Source organism: Canis lupus, chromosome 3 (assembly GCF_003254725.2).
Source record: "Canis lupus dingo isolate Sandy chromosome 3, ASM325472v2, whole genome shotgun sequence".
Taxonomy (NCBI): domain Eukaryota; kingdom Metazoa; phylum Chordata; class Mammalia; order Carnivora; family Canidae; genus Canis; species Canis lupus.
In genome coordinates this window covers 73,476,542-73,495,019 of record NC_064245.1, presented here as the reverse complement: position 1 = coordinate 73,495,019, position 18,478 = coordinate 73,476,542, and the positions used below count along the sequence as shown (strand labels likewise).

Genomic DNA, 18,478 nt, shown 5'->3' with positions numbered 1-18,478 from the left:
GTCCCGCATTGGGTTCCCCATGGGGAACCTGCTTCTCCCTTCGCTTTGTCTCTGCCTCTCTCTCCGTGTGTGTTTCTCATGAATAAATAAATAAAATCTTTTTTAAAAAAATTTTTATATGTAAAAGTACTTGGTATGGTACCTGGTACATGTGTAAGTATTACATTTTTAAAACTTTTTTAGGGGTGCTTGGGTAGCTCGTTGGTTAAGCATCCAACTTTTGATTTCGGCTCTTCAACTCTTGATTTTGGCCCAGGTCATGATCTCTGCTCAGCTCATGATCTCAGGGTAGTAAGATCAAGCCCCCCAACAAGCTCTGAGGTAGGCAAGGAGTCTACTTGAGATTCTCTCTCTCCTTCTGTCCCTCCCCCCACCCATGTTTGGTCGTAAACGCCGCTCTCTCTCTCTCTCCCTCTCTCTCTCTCTCTCTCTACTCTCTCAAATAAATAAAAAAATCTTTTTTTTTTTAAGTCTCTAGTCTCTTTCCCAGACCTTACTGGGAATTACTGATTAACTTTTTAATGAGCCAGTCAATAGGAGGGAAATAAAGTGCCCATCTCTAAGAACTAAAATAATCCTTTCAGGCAAATTAGTTGCAGTTACCCTTGATAACACTCTTCTTTATCATACAGACCTGAGTAAAGTGTACATAAGCTCATATACTTCAGGGTTTATCCTATAGTTCATGAGTAAAGTTCTTTTATCCATTGTTTTCTTTTCTTTTTTTTTTTTTTAAACTTTTATTTATTTATTTATTTATGATAGGCACACAGTGAGAGAGAGAGAGAGAGGCAGAGACACAGGCAGAGGGAGAAGCAGGCTCCATGCTCCGGGAGCCCGACGTGGGATTCGATCCCTGGTCTCCAGGACCGCGCCCTGGGCCAAAGGCAGGCGCCAAACTGCTGCGCCACCCAGGGATCCCTATCCATTTTTTTCTTAAAGTTCACTGACCATTATACTACCATTTCCATCAAAAAGTATGAAATGCAAGGGGGAAATGAAAGCTGGTAAACATGGTTCATGTCAGTTTGTTTCTTAAATGTAAGTGAGGAAGTCAGACAGCTAGATAAAATTAGGTTTCAGGTATTTTCATCTCTGCTATTCCTGTCTTGCCTTGCCTCAGTATCAGTAAGGCACTTTTATAACTCACTACAGTTTCTGGTTTCCAGAACTTCTGAGATATTTAGATGAGTACATTTTATTTGAAAATCAACAATAATTACTGCTCTTAGAGAGTGCTTCTGCAAGTAGGTAAGGAGAAATATTAGCTGATCATTAGAACTGTGACAGTGGTTTTTCTTTGCAACAAAAATGGAAGGAACATCTACCCCAGACAGGAATGGAAGCAACTTTTATGTTCCCATCACACTTTTTACATTGCTATTTTAGTAATTATAGTATTATATTTAATTATTTATCAGTCAGGCATCCCCCTAACTGAAAACTCCTTGAAAGAAGAATTGCCTTTTGTTTCTGTGGCCCTGGGTTCCTGGTACAGGTAGACACTATTCATTTCAATATCAGTATATGGGCCAAAGCGACCACAGGTAGGCACTATTCATAAGTGGAAGTATCAATAAATAAATAAAAGATCACTGAGATTTATAGGAGTTAACCAGTTCTCTCCCAAACACTGTAAATTCAATAAAAGGTTGGTGAAGTCTCTTGTTTGGGGCTACCCAGGCTCCCTTAATTGCAAGCAGTTCTGAATCAAAATATATGCATTCCCTTTTCTATCTCTATTATCTATATGCAATATGCGTGTATCAAATCATTATATTAACTACCGTATCTTAGGATAAGCTGCCTTTCAAATAAACTGAAAGTACTAAAGTGGTTTTTCTTGCCAGTGCATGCTCAATGCAAACTCATTAAAAGTCCAAAACACCATTGAAGAAGTTTCTCTTCTTTGGCGAAGTTAGACTAGATAGCTTATACTGTGTAATTATGATAATTGAATATTCCGAGTAATGATTATTCAGGGTCTCAGATACATTCTTGATGAAAAATGATCAAACACGGTTCTCTATTTTTAACTTAGGCCTTCAGAGGGTTTATTATTTTGAAATCAAATCTATTAAACTTCGTGAATACATTATTCCTCATTAAGATTCCTTCTGAATTAATTTGATATCTTAACGACACAGTATCTGTGAATAATTTATAAGTAAAAATCATTTTATAATATTTATCTTAGAAATTAAAGTGAATAGAATATAAGAAAAAACTGAAAAAAAAGAACCCAAGTAACCCAAGTAATAGGGAGAGTCTCAAAGTTAATTTTAGCACTTCTTGAACACTCTTAGCTTATCATATAAATAATTTTACCATATATTTTATTTTATAAAATATACTAGTTGATAAGTCAACTCACTTCGTGAGGCAACTATTATTGTGATTTAAAAAGTACTGAGAGGGGCAGCCCCAGTGGCCCAGCGGTTTAGCGGCGCCTTCAGCCTGGGGTGTGATCCTGGAGACCCGGGATCGAGTCCCACGTCGGGCTCTCTGCATGGAAACTGCTTCTCCCTCTGCCTGTGTCTCTGCCTCTCTCTCTCTCTCTCTCTCTCTGTCATGAATAAATAAATAAAATCTTAAAAAAAAAAGTACTGAGAAAAAGTGAAACAATATGTGCCCTTAGTTGAATCTATATTAAACTATATAAGGTGAGGCTATATGAACTTGTTCCTGGTGATCCATAAGCCATTGTGAAATATAAAGTATTATTTTGCACTATTGCATGTGTAAAATATTTTGCTCAACCATCGACCTTTCATTGATGGTGGCTCTGTGCAAAATTCCTTCTACCACAACATGACATCAGGATTAAGATGATGATTTTCAAACATTTTTGTTTGTTGGCCCCAGGGAGGGTCCCTTTGAAACAAAATTCCCAAGTAAATCCATCCCCCCCAAAATGTCCAAGGAAATATCTATACTATTCTTGGTCTAGGAAAAGAGAAATGGCCATTTTCAGTTTGGGGAGGCAATACAGGGAGTATTGAAAGCTGATCTAATCAGTTATGAAAGTAAGAAAACAAAAATCATTGATGGTTGATTACTGTCAAGGCATCTGCCCCCAAAAGAAAAACTTCTAGCATGCTCTAGCAATCACCAGGTCTTATAAAACACTAACCGACAGTTAGCAAACAGTTTATGAAAGGCTGATTACCTGGTTTTCATTAGATGAACCTGCCTTTTTGGAAGTACAAGGTGCACCTTTATGGCCTACCTTAGATACCATTAAATGAGCTTACTCTCCACCACAAAAAGCTTAAAAATTGAAATATGTTGTCTCTATTCCAATTCTAATTATTCTCTTTATATTTTCACCTGAGTGGAATCAAAAATTTAAAATATATGTTATGATTGTTTAATCTAAGCAACAGAATACCAGAAAACCAAGAAAATTTTGAAAAATACAGTCATTCACAAAATTGCACATAGTGTTTATTTAGTAAAATATTGTTCTCTGGCCACTTAATGCCATGTATATGCAACCATAATCATCCCAGCAAGTCTCAAAAATAAGCTTTTCCCTGATTTTAAGCAAATTCATGTAACTTTAATGATAGAATACAGCACTTTCTTTTTATCCTTTTTTCTTATTAAATGCTGAGGAGCACAATGATCATCTAAACAGTCACATTAATATATTTTCAAAACGATGTAAAAATAGTTTACATTTACTTATTTTCTTATCCTAGGCTTCAGCAATCAGATCACAAGTCCCTGAATTACCCATAGAGTTCATTTTTTTCATCAGTTACGAATCCACGTACACACACCTGCTGAAATTTTCACTCATCTTATTTTAATTGTATTTTTCAATAATCTTACTTGTCAAAAGGCAACAGTGAGTTATTTGTGTGAAATAGCTGTGATGGAGGGAAATCAAGCATTTTAACATAATAAATATTACTTGCTTTATAAAATAACTCCAGAATGTAAAAGTATACTTAAAACTGTTTTGAAGGAAACTCCTTTTCAAAGAGCAAAATCATGTGATAAAATTAATGTAAATTAATGTTTAAAATCTAGACTATAGAGTTTAAATAGTTCTCTTCATTTTTTATCTCATTATTGTGTGCCACAATAATTAAGTACTGTGAATAAGGTTACTGTGCTCTCTAACAGCTAAAATTACAATCTCATTTTCCTAACTTTTCAGACATAGAGCTTCAGCTCATGCAGCATGTGTCCAAAAAGACCTTTCCTGTAACCATTAGCTATCATAATTTTTAAAAATTAGAAAAAGAAAAGATAAATTACATACTCACCTTTTGATGTCTTAAAATATTCTGGCAAAATTAAAATGAATGTGACCACTATTGCCAAAAGTAATTTAAAGAGGGCTGTTTTTGTCATGTCTCTTCACATGATACGATGTGTTCCCTTCTGGGACATCGGTAGCATGTTTCTTCCTGCTTCGGGCTTCATCTCTGTGGTGCTTTAAGTTTATGCAATTTACTTCATACTCACTTCCTTTTGGGTAAGACTTAAAAAAAAAAAAAAAAAAGAGGGCTTGAACTGAGACTTCATTTTGAGTCACTTACCATTGTGAAAACTACCATCTAATAAGGAAGACACTTTCAAACTATCTTCTAAAAAAAGAAAGAGTAAAAAAAAAAAAAAAAAAAAATCTCAAGAGGCTAAGGGGTCTTGTTCTCATCTGGATTTGAAGCTATTTTCCCATATTTACCAATCTGTATGAGTAAATATAAACCCACAATATTGACACCCAAAATAAAATGATGGTCAGTCATGTCCATTTCCTCATTTGCTTATTAAATGATTGATGACCCCTTATATGTACCAGGCTGAACTGCATCCTGGTGTTCGGAAAAGAGTGTGTCTGTAAGACAGCAAACAGTATAAATGTGAGGATGAATGTAAGGATAAACCAAAATCTCAATTTTACTTTACTACCCTGTATAAGGCAGTGGAATGGGACTCATTATCATGATGCCTATAAACATTGTGACAACTGTTACCGAATCTACACTGTCAGTTCTCGTTTCAAAAAAATGATCTTTCATTGTAATCTCAGTGAAGTAAAATACTTTGTTTTAGAATACAAATGAAGAGTAAGAAAAGTCCATGGTTAAAAAAGAATATGTGCAAACACTTTTATTCCATTGCCTTCTGGTTTTTAAAAAAAATGGTAGGGGGTATCTCCAATCAATTTCTGCTTGCTGGTTCCCTCTGGTACCTCCATCACCCCATCTGTTTCCATTCACCCTATCTGCTCTTACCCGTGCAACTCTGGGCTTTATGACACAATGGGTGAGTGAGGAGCAGGAGGCAGGAAACAGAGGTTGTGCTGTGGATAGATTGTGAATACAAATGAACTGACTCATCTTCTGATTGGGTGTGGGGATTTGATAGACAGATGGGAATAGTGGGTTAAGAGACCTTAAAAACTGAATCTAAGGACAGTCAAAATGGGACTAGAACTTCAAACGTTAGACTTATTTTATGAATAGCATCAGGGTCATTCTAAGGAAGAGAGGAGTTGATGAGAGTCAATGCCTACACAGCTTACTGAACTGAGATATATTGTGTTACGAGTCCGGCAGCGTCTTCAGTAAAGATGCTGGTGGAAAGGGGTAAGAGACTCTGTCCCTTAATTCTTTCCCATCCTACAGGTGGCACTAAGTGACAGTGGACTTTCTACTCCCCATTTGACCTTGTTTTGATTCCTAATTTTTATTTATGAATACACACATTCCAACCATAATTTTCCTACTAGAGAAGAAATTGATCAAGAAAATATTAACCAATAAATAAATAAATAAATAAATAAATAAATAAATAAATAAAATTTAAAATTATATATATTAATCTGGGGGATCCCTGGGTGGCTCAACGGTTTGGCACCTGCCTTTGGCGCAGAGTGTGATCCTGGAGTCCCGGGATTGAGTCCTGCATCGGGCTCCCTGCATGGAGTCTGTTTCTCCCTCTGACTGTGTCTCTGCCTCTCTCTCTTTCTCTCTCTCTCTCTGTGTCTCTCATGAATAAATAAATAAAATCTTTAAAAAAAAGAAAATATTAACCTGATGTTACACTATCAAGTTAGTCTAATTCCTTGATTAATTTTCTTTAAAAGGGCAAGTAAACCACTTCTTTATTCTTCTACTCTGATTTTACTGAAACTACTTTTGTTAGTATCTATTTTTTTTTTTTATGAACAACATGTTGGTTCATTGATGAATTCTCTTGTCCACATCAAATTTTATTGATTTGTGAGTTGTCTTTGTGGTAGCATTCTTGCAGACCTCCTCCTTCCTTACCTACCCCTACCCCTGATATGGCCTCAGACTGGTTATTTTATTCTTGAGCACCTGAAAGACAAATTTCCCTAGTAAGCTCCATGGGCTCTTTGTACATAATGTGCTGACCCATGTTCTCTGCAGCTGGCTTCTCTGGTGCTCCTCAGATAGTGGATGTCAGGAGACCAACCAGGGTTCCTAAAACCCAGGCCACTGTCTCACTGCTCTGACGATATGGGGGAGTCAGTATCTCACACCTGGCCTGTAATCCACTTGCTGGACACCAGTGTGTCATCTCTGATTTAGCAGCAGATTATGAGAAATATAATACACCCTCAGATATTTCAAGAATCTTTATTGTCCATGATTTTTTGACTATATCTGAATCTAAGTTTTATATAAACACTTTCAATCATTCTGCCCTCTGCATAAAATGTTAGCAGAACAATGACCAATGGCAAGTTTCAAATATCCCCTGGGTGAAATCCTCCAAGATTCAATGTCAAGGTTAAAATTAAAGAGTCAAAATATCTTGCTCTTTCTGACTGTCAAAATTTATCCACTAAAATATTTTATAACTGAAATTGTTACATAAATTACAGTATTAAATGTTTGCATTTTAAATATCAGCAATCACTAAAATTTAAGAATTAAGATGCAGTTTCGTATAGGTAATCCAACTTTAAATGATAGTTTCTTAGAGATAAACAAATAGGGTCACCTGGGTAGCTCAGTCGGTTAAGGGTCTGCCTTCAGCTCAGGTCATAATCCTGGGGCCTGGGATAGAGCTCTGCATTGGTTCCCTGCTTAGTGGAAAGTCTGTTTCTCTCTCTCTTCTGCTCTCCCTGCCCCCCAACTCCTGCTCATTTTCTCTCAAATAAATTTAAAAAAAAACAGAGTTTGCACTCACTTTTGATTTAACTTTTTATTTTTGATTGAAGTTCTTATTATAGTATTATTGACTCTGTGCCCTATACTATGCTTTTCATCCCTGTGACTTATTTTATAACCAAAATTTTTTACCTCTTAATTCCGTTCACCTATTTTGCCTACCCCACCCCCCACCTTCTGCCCCTTTGGCAACCACAAATTTGCTCTCTGTATTTATGAGTCTGTTTCTATTACTTTGTTGTTTCTTAATTTGTTTTATTTTTTGGATTTCACATGTAAGTAAAATGATGTGGTATGTCTTTCTCTGACTTATCTCACTTAGCATTATACCCTCTAGGTCCATCCATGGTTTCTGAATGACAAGATTTCATCTTTTTTTAAGCTTGAGTAATATTCCATTATATATACCACATCTGCTTTATCTGATCATCTATTAATGGACACTTGGGTTGCTTCCATATCTTGGCTTTTGTAAATAAACATAGGGGTAGCAGTAAACGTAAGGGTATGTATTTAATTATTTAACTTTTAATTTTATTCTGAAAATAGAACTCAAGTAACAGAAAAGTCAGAAATGAGCAAAACAGGGCACCTGGCTGGCTCTGTTGGTGGAGCATGCGACTCTTGATCTTGGGGTTGTGAGTTCAAGCCCCACATTGGATGTAGAGATTACTTAAAAATAAAATCTTTTAAAAAGAAAGGAAGGGAGGGAGAAAGGAAGGGAAAGAGGGAAGGAGCAAACATGTAATAGACAAGCATCAAGTGGTGTGTAAAAAAAAGCTTTCTTTAACGATGTTACTTGTGACTTCTATTTATATACTATGAAGGAACAGAGGAATGGCAAGGTCTAAACCTTTATATGCATGACCCTGGGTTATTGTTAGAATTTAATTTGGTTATTTACCTTGAGGAACTGTGAGAAGCAAAGGCAGCTCCCAGAGCTTTAGAAGTGAATGAGGGTCTTCCTTGCTGCCCGGCACTCTTCTTGTGATGTCCTCCTCTTACATCTGTGTTCTCCTTCCTTTCATACTTCTTTTAACTGTACCATAACCTCTCAATCAACCAAACATGAAAACTCTGCAAAATAACTTATTTCTAAAGACTTCATTAGAGTTTTTTTAATGTTTTGTTTGTTTATTCATGAGAGACACACAGAGTAGCAGAGACACAGGCAGGGGGCAAAGCAGGCTCCCCACCAGGAGCACTCAATCCCAGGACTCCAGGATCATGACTTGAGCCAAAGGTAGATGCTCAACCACTGAGCCACCCAGGCACCCCAGATTTTTAATGGTCTTTGGACAAACTATTCATTTAATGGCCCTCCAATTATATCATTTAAATATATTTGTTTATGTAGCACTACAGTGTGAATATTCACATGCATAAATCTTTGTGTTGTCTGATTATGGAGTGGAATTACTAAAACAGACAGTGTAAAGATTTTTGAAGTTCTTAATTCATATAGGCAACTGTCTCCCAGAAGAAGTGAATCAATATATATTCAACCAACAGTATATGAGAGTGCCCATATGTCACCAAACTTCAATATTGGCTATTTTATTCTCTTAATGTTTGTCAATTTGAAAGGGAAGAAAAAAAATTTATTTTAATTTTCATTTCTTTGATTGCTGGTAGGTCTAAACATTTTTGATATTTGCTGGCAATTTGAATTTCTTATGAATTGCCTGTTCATGACTTTTACTGGACCATTCATATCCTTGTTGTTGTTTTACAGACCTTTTTCTCTGCTGGGAATATGTATCTCTTGCCATATACATTGCAAACATTTTCCCAGGTTGTCATGTTCATTTCCTTCGATGGGTGGGTTTTTTCTCCCCTATTTATGACAGAGTGTAAAATATGATATATTATGGACTTAAAAGTTTTATGCTAAGAAACACAATCCTTTCTCATTATATTTGTAATACTAAACCAAACAATTTATAGCTTATCAAGTCGTTTACTCTTCAATACAAAATATACTTGCAGCCTGATTTTGGCTGCCTGGAATGCCTAATAACAAACTAAAAACCCTGGTCATCTTTTTAACAATAGAAACATCCCCCTGTAATAAATTGTTAGAGATTTGATAATAATGTAGTGGACCACAGCTGTATAATTTTATTTTACAATTTCCAAAGCACCTTCACAGATAGTAGATTATGAAGGAAGAAGCTAGCAACACAAGTACAAATCTGCTATTATCCATCCACAGTGGGCTTCTCTCTCCTACCTCAATGAAGGAGTAAGAAATTAATAAATCTAAAACTCAAGAGAGTGTTGCTAAATTAGTGTTTAAGTTTCCTAAGTCTTATACTTCATATCATAGACTCAGGCTCTCAAACTACTTTAAAGTGTTTATATTTTAATCAAGACTGAAAGACTTAATTAAAATTGCACATTGTGTTCTAGATACAAATCTTTTTAAAGATTTATTTATTTATTTGAGAGAGAAAGCAGGAGAGGGGAAGGACTCAGTCACAATCCTGAGATCACGACCTGAGCTGAAAAAAAGTCAGACACTTAACTGACTTTGCTACCCAGGCACGCCTGGACACAAATTTTTTAAATGACAGAGTTCTTTATTTCCAGGAGCTGCTCTATCCAAGGAAGCAAGAGAAACATACTTCTAAAAAATAATAACTAATAACCTTAAAGAGGATGGCTTGGATTAACTTCTATGTAGTCATCTATTATTATGTGAGATACACACTTGAATATACTTTGTCTGAGCTATATATTTTCTATTTCTCTTCTCACTGAAATGATCCTTAATCCCTTCACTATATTACGTAGAGAGGTTTTTTGGGGTCAATGAAAACAGTAGCAATGATCAGTGACATTTATTGAACATTTATCTTGTGCTCCTGCGCAGTATTGAGTGTTTTATATGGATTATTTTATTCAATCCACCAGCAAATCTCTGAGGGAGTTACTACTGTTATTCTAATTTTACAAGCAAAGAATATTAGGTATTGAAAAGTCAAGAAAGTGCTCAAAATCACATTGTTAACACAAAGTAAAGCTTTGGCTTCAAACCCTGAGATTCTCACTGCAGACTTAAAGCTTTCAACCACTGTGCTATCTCTCCACGCTCAGACTATGACAACATTTTTCAAGGGTCACTTATAAAATAATAATGATAATAGCAAGCTTCCACTTGAGAACCACTGCGCCTAACACTTCATTTACATGAAGTCATTTAATCCTCCTTACAAACCTATGAAATAGTTACTATCATTACTTCCATTTTACTCATTTCAGACAGTTCTATTCCAGGTAATCTAATCATCCAGAAAGTGAATTTAAAAGACAATTCATAATCTGGATCAGCCAAATTACTTCTTATTGTATTGCTTGATGACAAACTACTTTGACAACATGGCAATGCTTGGATTAACACATTTTGTTGGAAGAGATAGCCTCTTATTAACGAAGTCTGCCTGAGTATGGAGGGGGTTTGGGGAAGTTCCATCATCCTCATTCTACAAATGTTTACTAAACACCTACAGAAGGTCAGGCAGTGTTCTGAACCCTGGAGATGAAGTAGCAAATGAAGCAGCCTTTACACTCACATTCTAGTAGGAGTGTACATTCCAGTGACAGACAATAATCAAATAATGACAACAGTTTATTTCCAGATAATGTTAAATATTCTGAAAAAAAATAAGACAAAATATGATGTCCTAACAGAGAGGTGGATGGGGCACATGTTGCTTTAAATAAGAATGTTAAAGAAAATCTTGTAGGATCCATTTAAATGACTCTAGCGAAAAGGCAAATCTACAGGAACAGAAAATACATCAGTGTTTGCCAGAGGCTGGAGGTAGAGGAAGGGTTGACTACAAAGGTGCCTGAGGAAATTTTTAGGCTGATAGAAATGTTCTATATGGGAATTACATCTTGATGATGTGGTGCTTTACAATTATTTGTGTTAGTCAAAACTCTAGAACTGTACACCAACAGGGATGGATTTTACTATATGTAAATTATAACCCAATAAACATTTTCTCTCTCTTTCTCTCCTGATGGGGTTCAAGGAAGGCCACCCCCAAACATGCCACTTTGATATATTATTATCTTCAATTTAAATTACTTAAGAAACAGTGTAAGAAGGACACTCTGACCCTCCTTTACTCAGCTGAAAGCGTGAAATAAATTCTCCACATGAAGAGTACGTTCTTTGCACCTCCAGGGTAGAAGGCATCCTATGTCCAAGAAGACTATATACACAAACCTTGTTATTTACTTATTAATTCGTTACCCCAACCTCAAACCCCTTGTCAAATCTTCACAAATAATTGTTTGTCTAAAAGATATAAAAACTGCCAGATTTGGTTACTTCTGTGAACCTTATATTTCTATGAACTCTGGTATATATGAAATTTTGTTTGTTTTTCTCCCGTTAATCTGTCTTACGTCAATTTAATTATGAGGCCAGCCAAAGAATCCAGAAAGAAAGAAAAGAAAAGTTTTCCTCTGCTCCACTCCACAGAGGCTTTTTGGCTGTTTTAGAAATGGAGATTACTGAGAAAGGGGCTGGGAGCCAGGGCCAGAGCTTGAACTTAATTGAATAGAAATTCAGAGAAAGCCTCAGCTCAGGCCAGAGGAGACCAGAATTCTGTTCCCTGCTTGCTTTCAGTAGCTGTGGTGAGGCTGTTGCAAAGAAACCCAGTGGCCAGGTAGCCAGGCCAACCTGGAAAGTACAGCCAGCCCCTCAGAGAGCCAGAACAGGTGCTCAGCATGGCTCAGACTATAGGCTGTGGTTCACTGCACTGCCTTCTCTCTGTTCACCTCCCCTCTGGGGAATATCTGGTTTGATCTGCCCCTATTCTGGAGGTTGGGCAGAGTTTACCTGAGGCCTTCACACACAGGCCACCGCAGAGGTGTCTGGCCTTCTCATGGCCAGCCCACGTATGGCTGTTTGCCTACGCTGTCCCCACCTCTGATCACTTGTTGCAGGGAAAATGGAGTCTGTTGTAACAAAACCCCCTGCACCAAGTTATCATCCTATGGAGGACAGAACCTGGTGGGGTCACTATCCTTAAAAGGAATATGAAGCAGGCTTGTCTGCCCGGCAAGTATACTCAGAGAAGGGAAACAAGAAGGGAAAACCAGAGCATCTGGATGGCTCAGTCAGTTAAGCATCTGACTCTTGATCTTTGGCTCAGGTCATGATCTCAGGGTCATAATTTCAGGTCTGGAGATCCAGCCCTATGACTGCCAGCAGGTGCTGTGCTCAGCAGGGAGTCTGCTTGAGAGTCTCTTCTTTTCCCTCTCCCCCCCCTCACCACTTACATACTCTCTGTCTCTCTGTCTCTCTCTCTCAAGTAAATAAATAATTCTTAAAAAAAAAAAAAAAAAAAAGAAAGGAAAAAAAAAAAGAAGAAGAAGAAAAAGAAGGGAAAATCACCCTGGAATGGATCCCTAGTACTGCTACAATATTTTAGCCTTTGGGAACAAAGTTTCTGGCAACTAATTTGACATTGAAATGCACTCTTATTAATTACATGTATAAAGAAACAGGAAAATACAAATCAAAACATTCTTCATGACGCTAGAATATAACAATCTTTGATTCTCCAGGAAATAGAGTAAAATCAATTGTTCAGAGTCTGAAAGTATCAGGTCTAAGAGGTCCAGTCCGTGGTAAAAAAAGAACAAGCTGTAACAAGAGGGCATTTCTTTTTCTTTTTTTTTTTTTTTAAGATTTTTATTTATTTATTCATGAGAGCACAGAGAGGCAGAGACACAGGCAGAGGGAGAAGCAGGCTCCATGCAAGGAGTTCTATGTGGGACTTGATCCTGGGACTCCAGGATCATGCCCTGGGCCAAAGGCAGGCGCCAAACCGCTGAGCCACCCAAGGATCCCCAAGAGGGCATTTCAATGTCAAATTATGAATGCATTTCATTCTTTTCCCCTCCACCCATCAAGAAAATCAATAAATAGTATTACTTAGATTCAGAAGAGCCCTCTTGTTGCAGCCAGTTCTTTTCATCTCAGACTGGACCAATTAGACTTCATACTGATAGAGCAATTACTATGACTCTATTTTGTAAAGAGTCAAAGTTGTTTTATTCTAGCATCATGAAGAATATTTTGATTGTGCTCTTCTGTCTCTTTTCCATGTGGACTCTGTAAGTAATACTATTTCTTGATTTTTTTTTTTAGGAGAGGAGAATGAAATGCTTATTTTCTTCCCTCTTTGTATTGCTTAGACCACTGACTCTGAATGGCTTCGAATGTCTGTAGTGCGTGCCACCTTCTTCTCACCTACTCTGTTCTGGTCTCAGGTCAGCTGCTTGTTACTCAGCCAGAATCACTCCCCGAGAATTCTGTGCTAAGTATAGTCACTGAATATAGAACACAAAGGCATGGGTGCTTTGAAAAAGATGAACAAAATGGAGGAGGAAGAAGAAGCATAATGATTGATAAGGACTTTTCAGTTTACACATCTGATTTCATCTTCATCGATTCTCTTCCGTATAACAAGCAACACAGCGTCTCCTATGCTGTGGGCCTCTTCATCATAGCTGGTGAGTGTTGCTGAATGAATGTTCTTTAAGTAAACCATCAGCACAGTGACAGACCTTGTCCAGTGGTTATGAACTTGTGCTCTGAGAACATTAGAATGGAAGCCAGGTTGAGTGGTTCCTGTCTGTTGGTGAATCAGGAAGTCATATATCAAATATGAAGATACATCCTGGAACTTTTTTTTAACTCATAAGAAATCGACATTGATTTGTAGCCTTACAACTGTTATTTTTTAAAAGTAAAATCAGTAAAGCTGCTTGTTTTAAAAGTATACAGAAATGCTGAAAGAATTTTTTTAATGCATAAAAATAAATATAAGTACTTTGCATTCATTCCTTTGCCTTGAAGCTTACAGAATCCTAAATTAAGGATTTCTAAAGTTTCATGAAACTAGTAGTCTGATGCTATAAATTAGTGGAAAAGGGCCTGTTTGTACATGTTATAGCGCTCAGAGGAAAAAAATGGCCATCTCTAATAAATTATTTTTCAAGGCTTCATAGGCAAGGGGTATTTTTTTCATTCATTCATTCATTCATTCATTCATTCATTCAACAAATCTTTATGAGTACTTGTGGTCATAGACCTCTTAGCTAGTCAGGAAGAGAAACAAGTTAGCTAATGTCCACAGTACATCAAGTAATTGCTACAATAGAGGGGCACACAGAATTTTGGAGAGGAGTAAAATATATCACCCCAAAATATGCCCCTTTGGCATACGGATTATTTTAGGCTGATTATTTTTAAGAAACAACAAAGACACTGAAAATCAAGTAGAAGTTACCATGTTTTTTTTTCTTTCTTTTTTTTTTAATTTTTATTTATTTATGATAGTCACAGAGAGAGAGAGAGAAAGAGAGAGAGAGGCAGAGGGAGAAGCAGGCTCCATGCACCGGGAGCCTGACGTGGGATTCGATTCCGGGTCTCCAGGATCGCGCCCTGGGCCAAAGGCAGGCGCCAAACCGCTGTGCCACCCAGGGATCCCAGAAGTTACCGTTTTGTAAGCGACATTTACATTCATAAGGCAAATCTCCATTTTTTTTTAAAGATTTTATTTATTTATGAGAGACACAGAGAGGCAAAGACACAGTCAGAGGGAGAACCAGGCTCCCTCAAGGAGCCAATGTGGGACTCGATCCTGGACCTCAGGATCACGCCCTGAGCTGAAGGCAGAGGCTCAACCACTGAGCCACCCAGGCGTCCCCAAATCTCCATTTTTAAAAAAGATTTATTTTAAAGAGAGAGAACACACAGTGGGGAGGGGCAGAGGTGGAGGGAGAAAGACTCATAAGCAGACTCTGTACTAAGCGTGGACAGGGCTCTATCTCAGGACCCTGAGATCAGGACCCTGAGATCATAACTGATGCTTAACAGACTATGCCACCCTGGCACCCAGCAAATCTCCATTTTTAAGGGTGTCTCCTCTGTACCAGGAGAGAAGGATGACTAAATCTGTAGAAACTTCTATGGAAAAAGCAACTGTTTTAAATCTTAAACAACTATACCGTTGTTTACTGTGCTTTGCCTGGTAATGTCCCATAACGGGTCTCCCACCCACCCTAACATCTCTTGTCTTTACTGGAGATGGTATTTAAGGTTGTGGCTTGGACTATGTAGGGGAGTTACTCAGTTTTCCTGATATTTCCCATGGATACAGGAGGTATATATATTATTAAACTTTTGTTTGTTTTTCTATTAACCTTAGGTTACAGGGAGTGTCTCAGCCAAGAACTTTAGAAGAGTAGAGGGAAAATTATTCTTCCTCCCCTGCAGTATTACGTGAATACAGAGGAGAAACACACTCAGCCTAGAGAGATCAGGGTAAAGACTGCCAAAGGAGGTAAGCCTTAAGTTAGGTCTTTTTTTTTTTTTAAGATGTTATTTATTTATTCATGAGAGACACAGGGAGAGAGGCAGAGACACAGGCAGAAGGAGAAGCAGGGCTTCCCCATGGGGAAGCCCAATGAGAGACTCGATCCCACGACCCCAGGATCACGACCTGAGCTAAAGGCAGATGCTCAACCACAGAGCCACCCAGGTGTCCCCCTTAAATTGAGTCTTAAGGGACTTAGGGAAGCAGGGATTGGAAAGGCAGGGCAGTCCAGATGGAGGAAACCTATTTAATGATATAATTGTGGGAGAAATGATACATGCTGGACACTGCAATGGGCACAGGCCTGGGGAGACAGAGAAGAGTTAGATTATGAAGGGTCTTAAAACTGTGCTGTTTGATCTTTACTTTGAAGACAGTGAAGAGTCACTGAAGTGTGTTAAGCAGAGTCCTGGGAAATAAACAGAATCAGGTTTGTGATTTTCAGAAAGGTTGAGGGGACTGGCAGGAAGTACTTAAAGTTATTTTACAAAAACCTTTTTATTTTTTTTCTCAGTCAGAGAATGTGACCTGATTAATTGTAGGAGGCTACTTACTATGGGTGGATGGAAATATGTGCATGAGAGAATGTGCATTCCTTCCCAAAGGCCCCAGCACTAGAGCAGTTCTGGGGAATGAAGGGAGTGGCCAGATGGTGGGCTGGGATGACCTTTTCTAGGTGCGGAAAGAGACTTCCACCTGAGGAAGGAGCTCACATATAGCGTCAGCCCCCAAGCCTGGGACCATGCTATATTGCTGTGAACCACAGGTAAGAACTGAACAGTACAAGTGAGGCTTTTAGCCTTGACTGTGATCAGGACAGGCTTGATGGCTCTCATGTGAAAGACAGAAGAGTGATCTAATATGTGGAGAAAGGGAGTCAAGAGGGGAAGAAGCTAGGAGAATCCTGCAAATTTATACCTGCCCTTTCAGGACAGATTATTTGTTCCTAGAAGAATGGAAACTGTAAAAGAGCCACTTAACAAATGAATGGACTTCTGTGAGTTGCTTACATTTTTCATAACAATTCCATTTTTCTTCTCCTTTAGATTTTAATAAAGTTCACTGTGAAAATTCCAGATTGGCTTGGCTTTGGTAAAAAGAAGCCAAGGAAGCTTTTTTTTTTTTTTTTTTCCTTTTTCTTTCTTTCATTCTTCACCCCCACTGCTTCCCTACCCACCTCCCCTCACTTTTTTGTATTTAAACTATGAATGAATTACCCTGGAGAACCAAGAGAAACCTGAGTGAAAATCTGAGGTGAACTTCCAGGAGACAAAGTTTGAGTTGAGTTTACTTGGCCAGCTGTCTCTGTCAACATGGAGATTGTCCTTCCAAGGGTATGATCTACTCCGGCCTTTTAAAGCTCCATATTGGGATGCCTGGGTGGCTCAGCAGTTAAAGCAGCTGCCCTCAGCCCAGGGTGTGAACCTGGAGTCCTGGGATCGAGTCCCATATTGGGTTCCCTGAATGGAACCTGCTTCTCCTTCTGCCTGTGTCTCTCATGAATAAATAAAAATAAAATCTTAACAAAAAATAGAAAAATAAAACAAAGCTCCATGTTTTAATAGGAGGCTGTTTCATGCCAAAACATGGACGTCAGCAGTACTTTTGAAAGAAATCCTAAATCCTCTAAAAGACATCCCATCTCTGGGATGCAGATTTTGAATGTAGACTCTGTATATAATTATATTTAAGGCTCTAATCCTCCTTCCCCACCCACACAAACGTAATGAGGGCAGAAAATGTAATAAAGTCATACCATTTCTTTATTAAAAGTTTCTACACACTAGGATTAAGTTATGTTTGCTCTCTATCAGAACTGCACTTTAACCAGATTAAAACATGGCTAACTTCACCAACACAAGTATCAATTAAAATTATTAGAGTAACTAACAAAAGAGCATTAATACTATCTATCAAGTTATCAGTCATCACATTTAAGCTCAATTATTCCACTTCTGATCACTGCTATATTGTTTCATCTCAGGGAAAAATATTAAGCCTTTGACAGGATTTACTGGTCTATCATTACTCTCTGATCCCATGGATCCATTTATGGGCCAAGTTGTAAAATCTCAGCATAAATTTTTAGCTGTAAACACTTTTTCAAACCCTGTTCCAAAGTATATTGCCAGAAAAGGAGATTAAAAACAGTTATTTCAAATATTAAGTAGGGTGAAAGTGGGCTTTATTTTAGACCTTATCAATACATCTAAGTCCTAAGACTCAGTTATAAGATGAATTGCACGAAAGCCCTTTGACTATTACAAAAAGGAATACCCGCCATCTTTCCTATGTGAAGCCATTCACTCATTCAAAAGTATTTGTTGAGTATCTACTATGTGACAGACTTGATAAATAATAGACACTGAGGTGTAACATTGAGCCAAACAGGCAAAATTCTGTTCTCATGGGGTTCACATTCTAGTGGGAACAGAGACAGGTAGTATATATGTCAGGTGGTGCTAAGTGCTGAGAAATGAGGAGCTAGAGAGTGAGGGGAGGCACAGTTTGCAGGTTTACACAGGCTAGTCAGGACAGGAGACATGAAGGAAAAGGGAGACAGTCACGAGATTAAGCTGAAAGCCTTCCAGACAGAGGGACAAGCAAAGGCTTTGCTGGCAAGTGCTTGGTGTGTTGGCAGAAGGAGTCCAATGTGGGGAACAGCCTGAGAACAAGCAAGGTAGGAGCTGAGGCCAGCAGCAGGGTACGAGATCATGAGGAATGTTTTATTTAATTATCAAGGGGATAAAGCAATTAAACTGAAAATACAAATACAAATAAGTAAATCAAAGAAATCAAAGAAAACAGATTTTGTGACAATCTGTTTGACATGAATAAAAGGAAAGGGTTTAGAGGAATTCCTGTCTTAAAGTAGGATTCATTTTTTACTGCAATTGTAATCTGACTGCAATG

The 18,478-nt window shown here is 37.8% G+C and overlaps 1 protein-coding gene across 1 annotated transcript in view; it reads right to left on the bottom strand.

The window, feature by feature from the left end:
- TMEM156 (transmembrane protein 156) overlaps positions 1–4,465 on the bottom strand; it is a 46,340-nt gene extending 41,875 nt beyond the window's left edge. The window contains exon 1 of the mRNA XM_025437921.3: positions 4,278–4,465. Coding sequence (XP_025293706.1) covers positions 4,278–4,365 — 88 coding nt within the window. The 5' untranslated portion in view covers positions 4,366–4,465. The remainder of the gene's footprint in view (positions 1–4,277) is intronic.
- Positions 4,466–18,478: the final 14,013 nt, after the last annotated feature.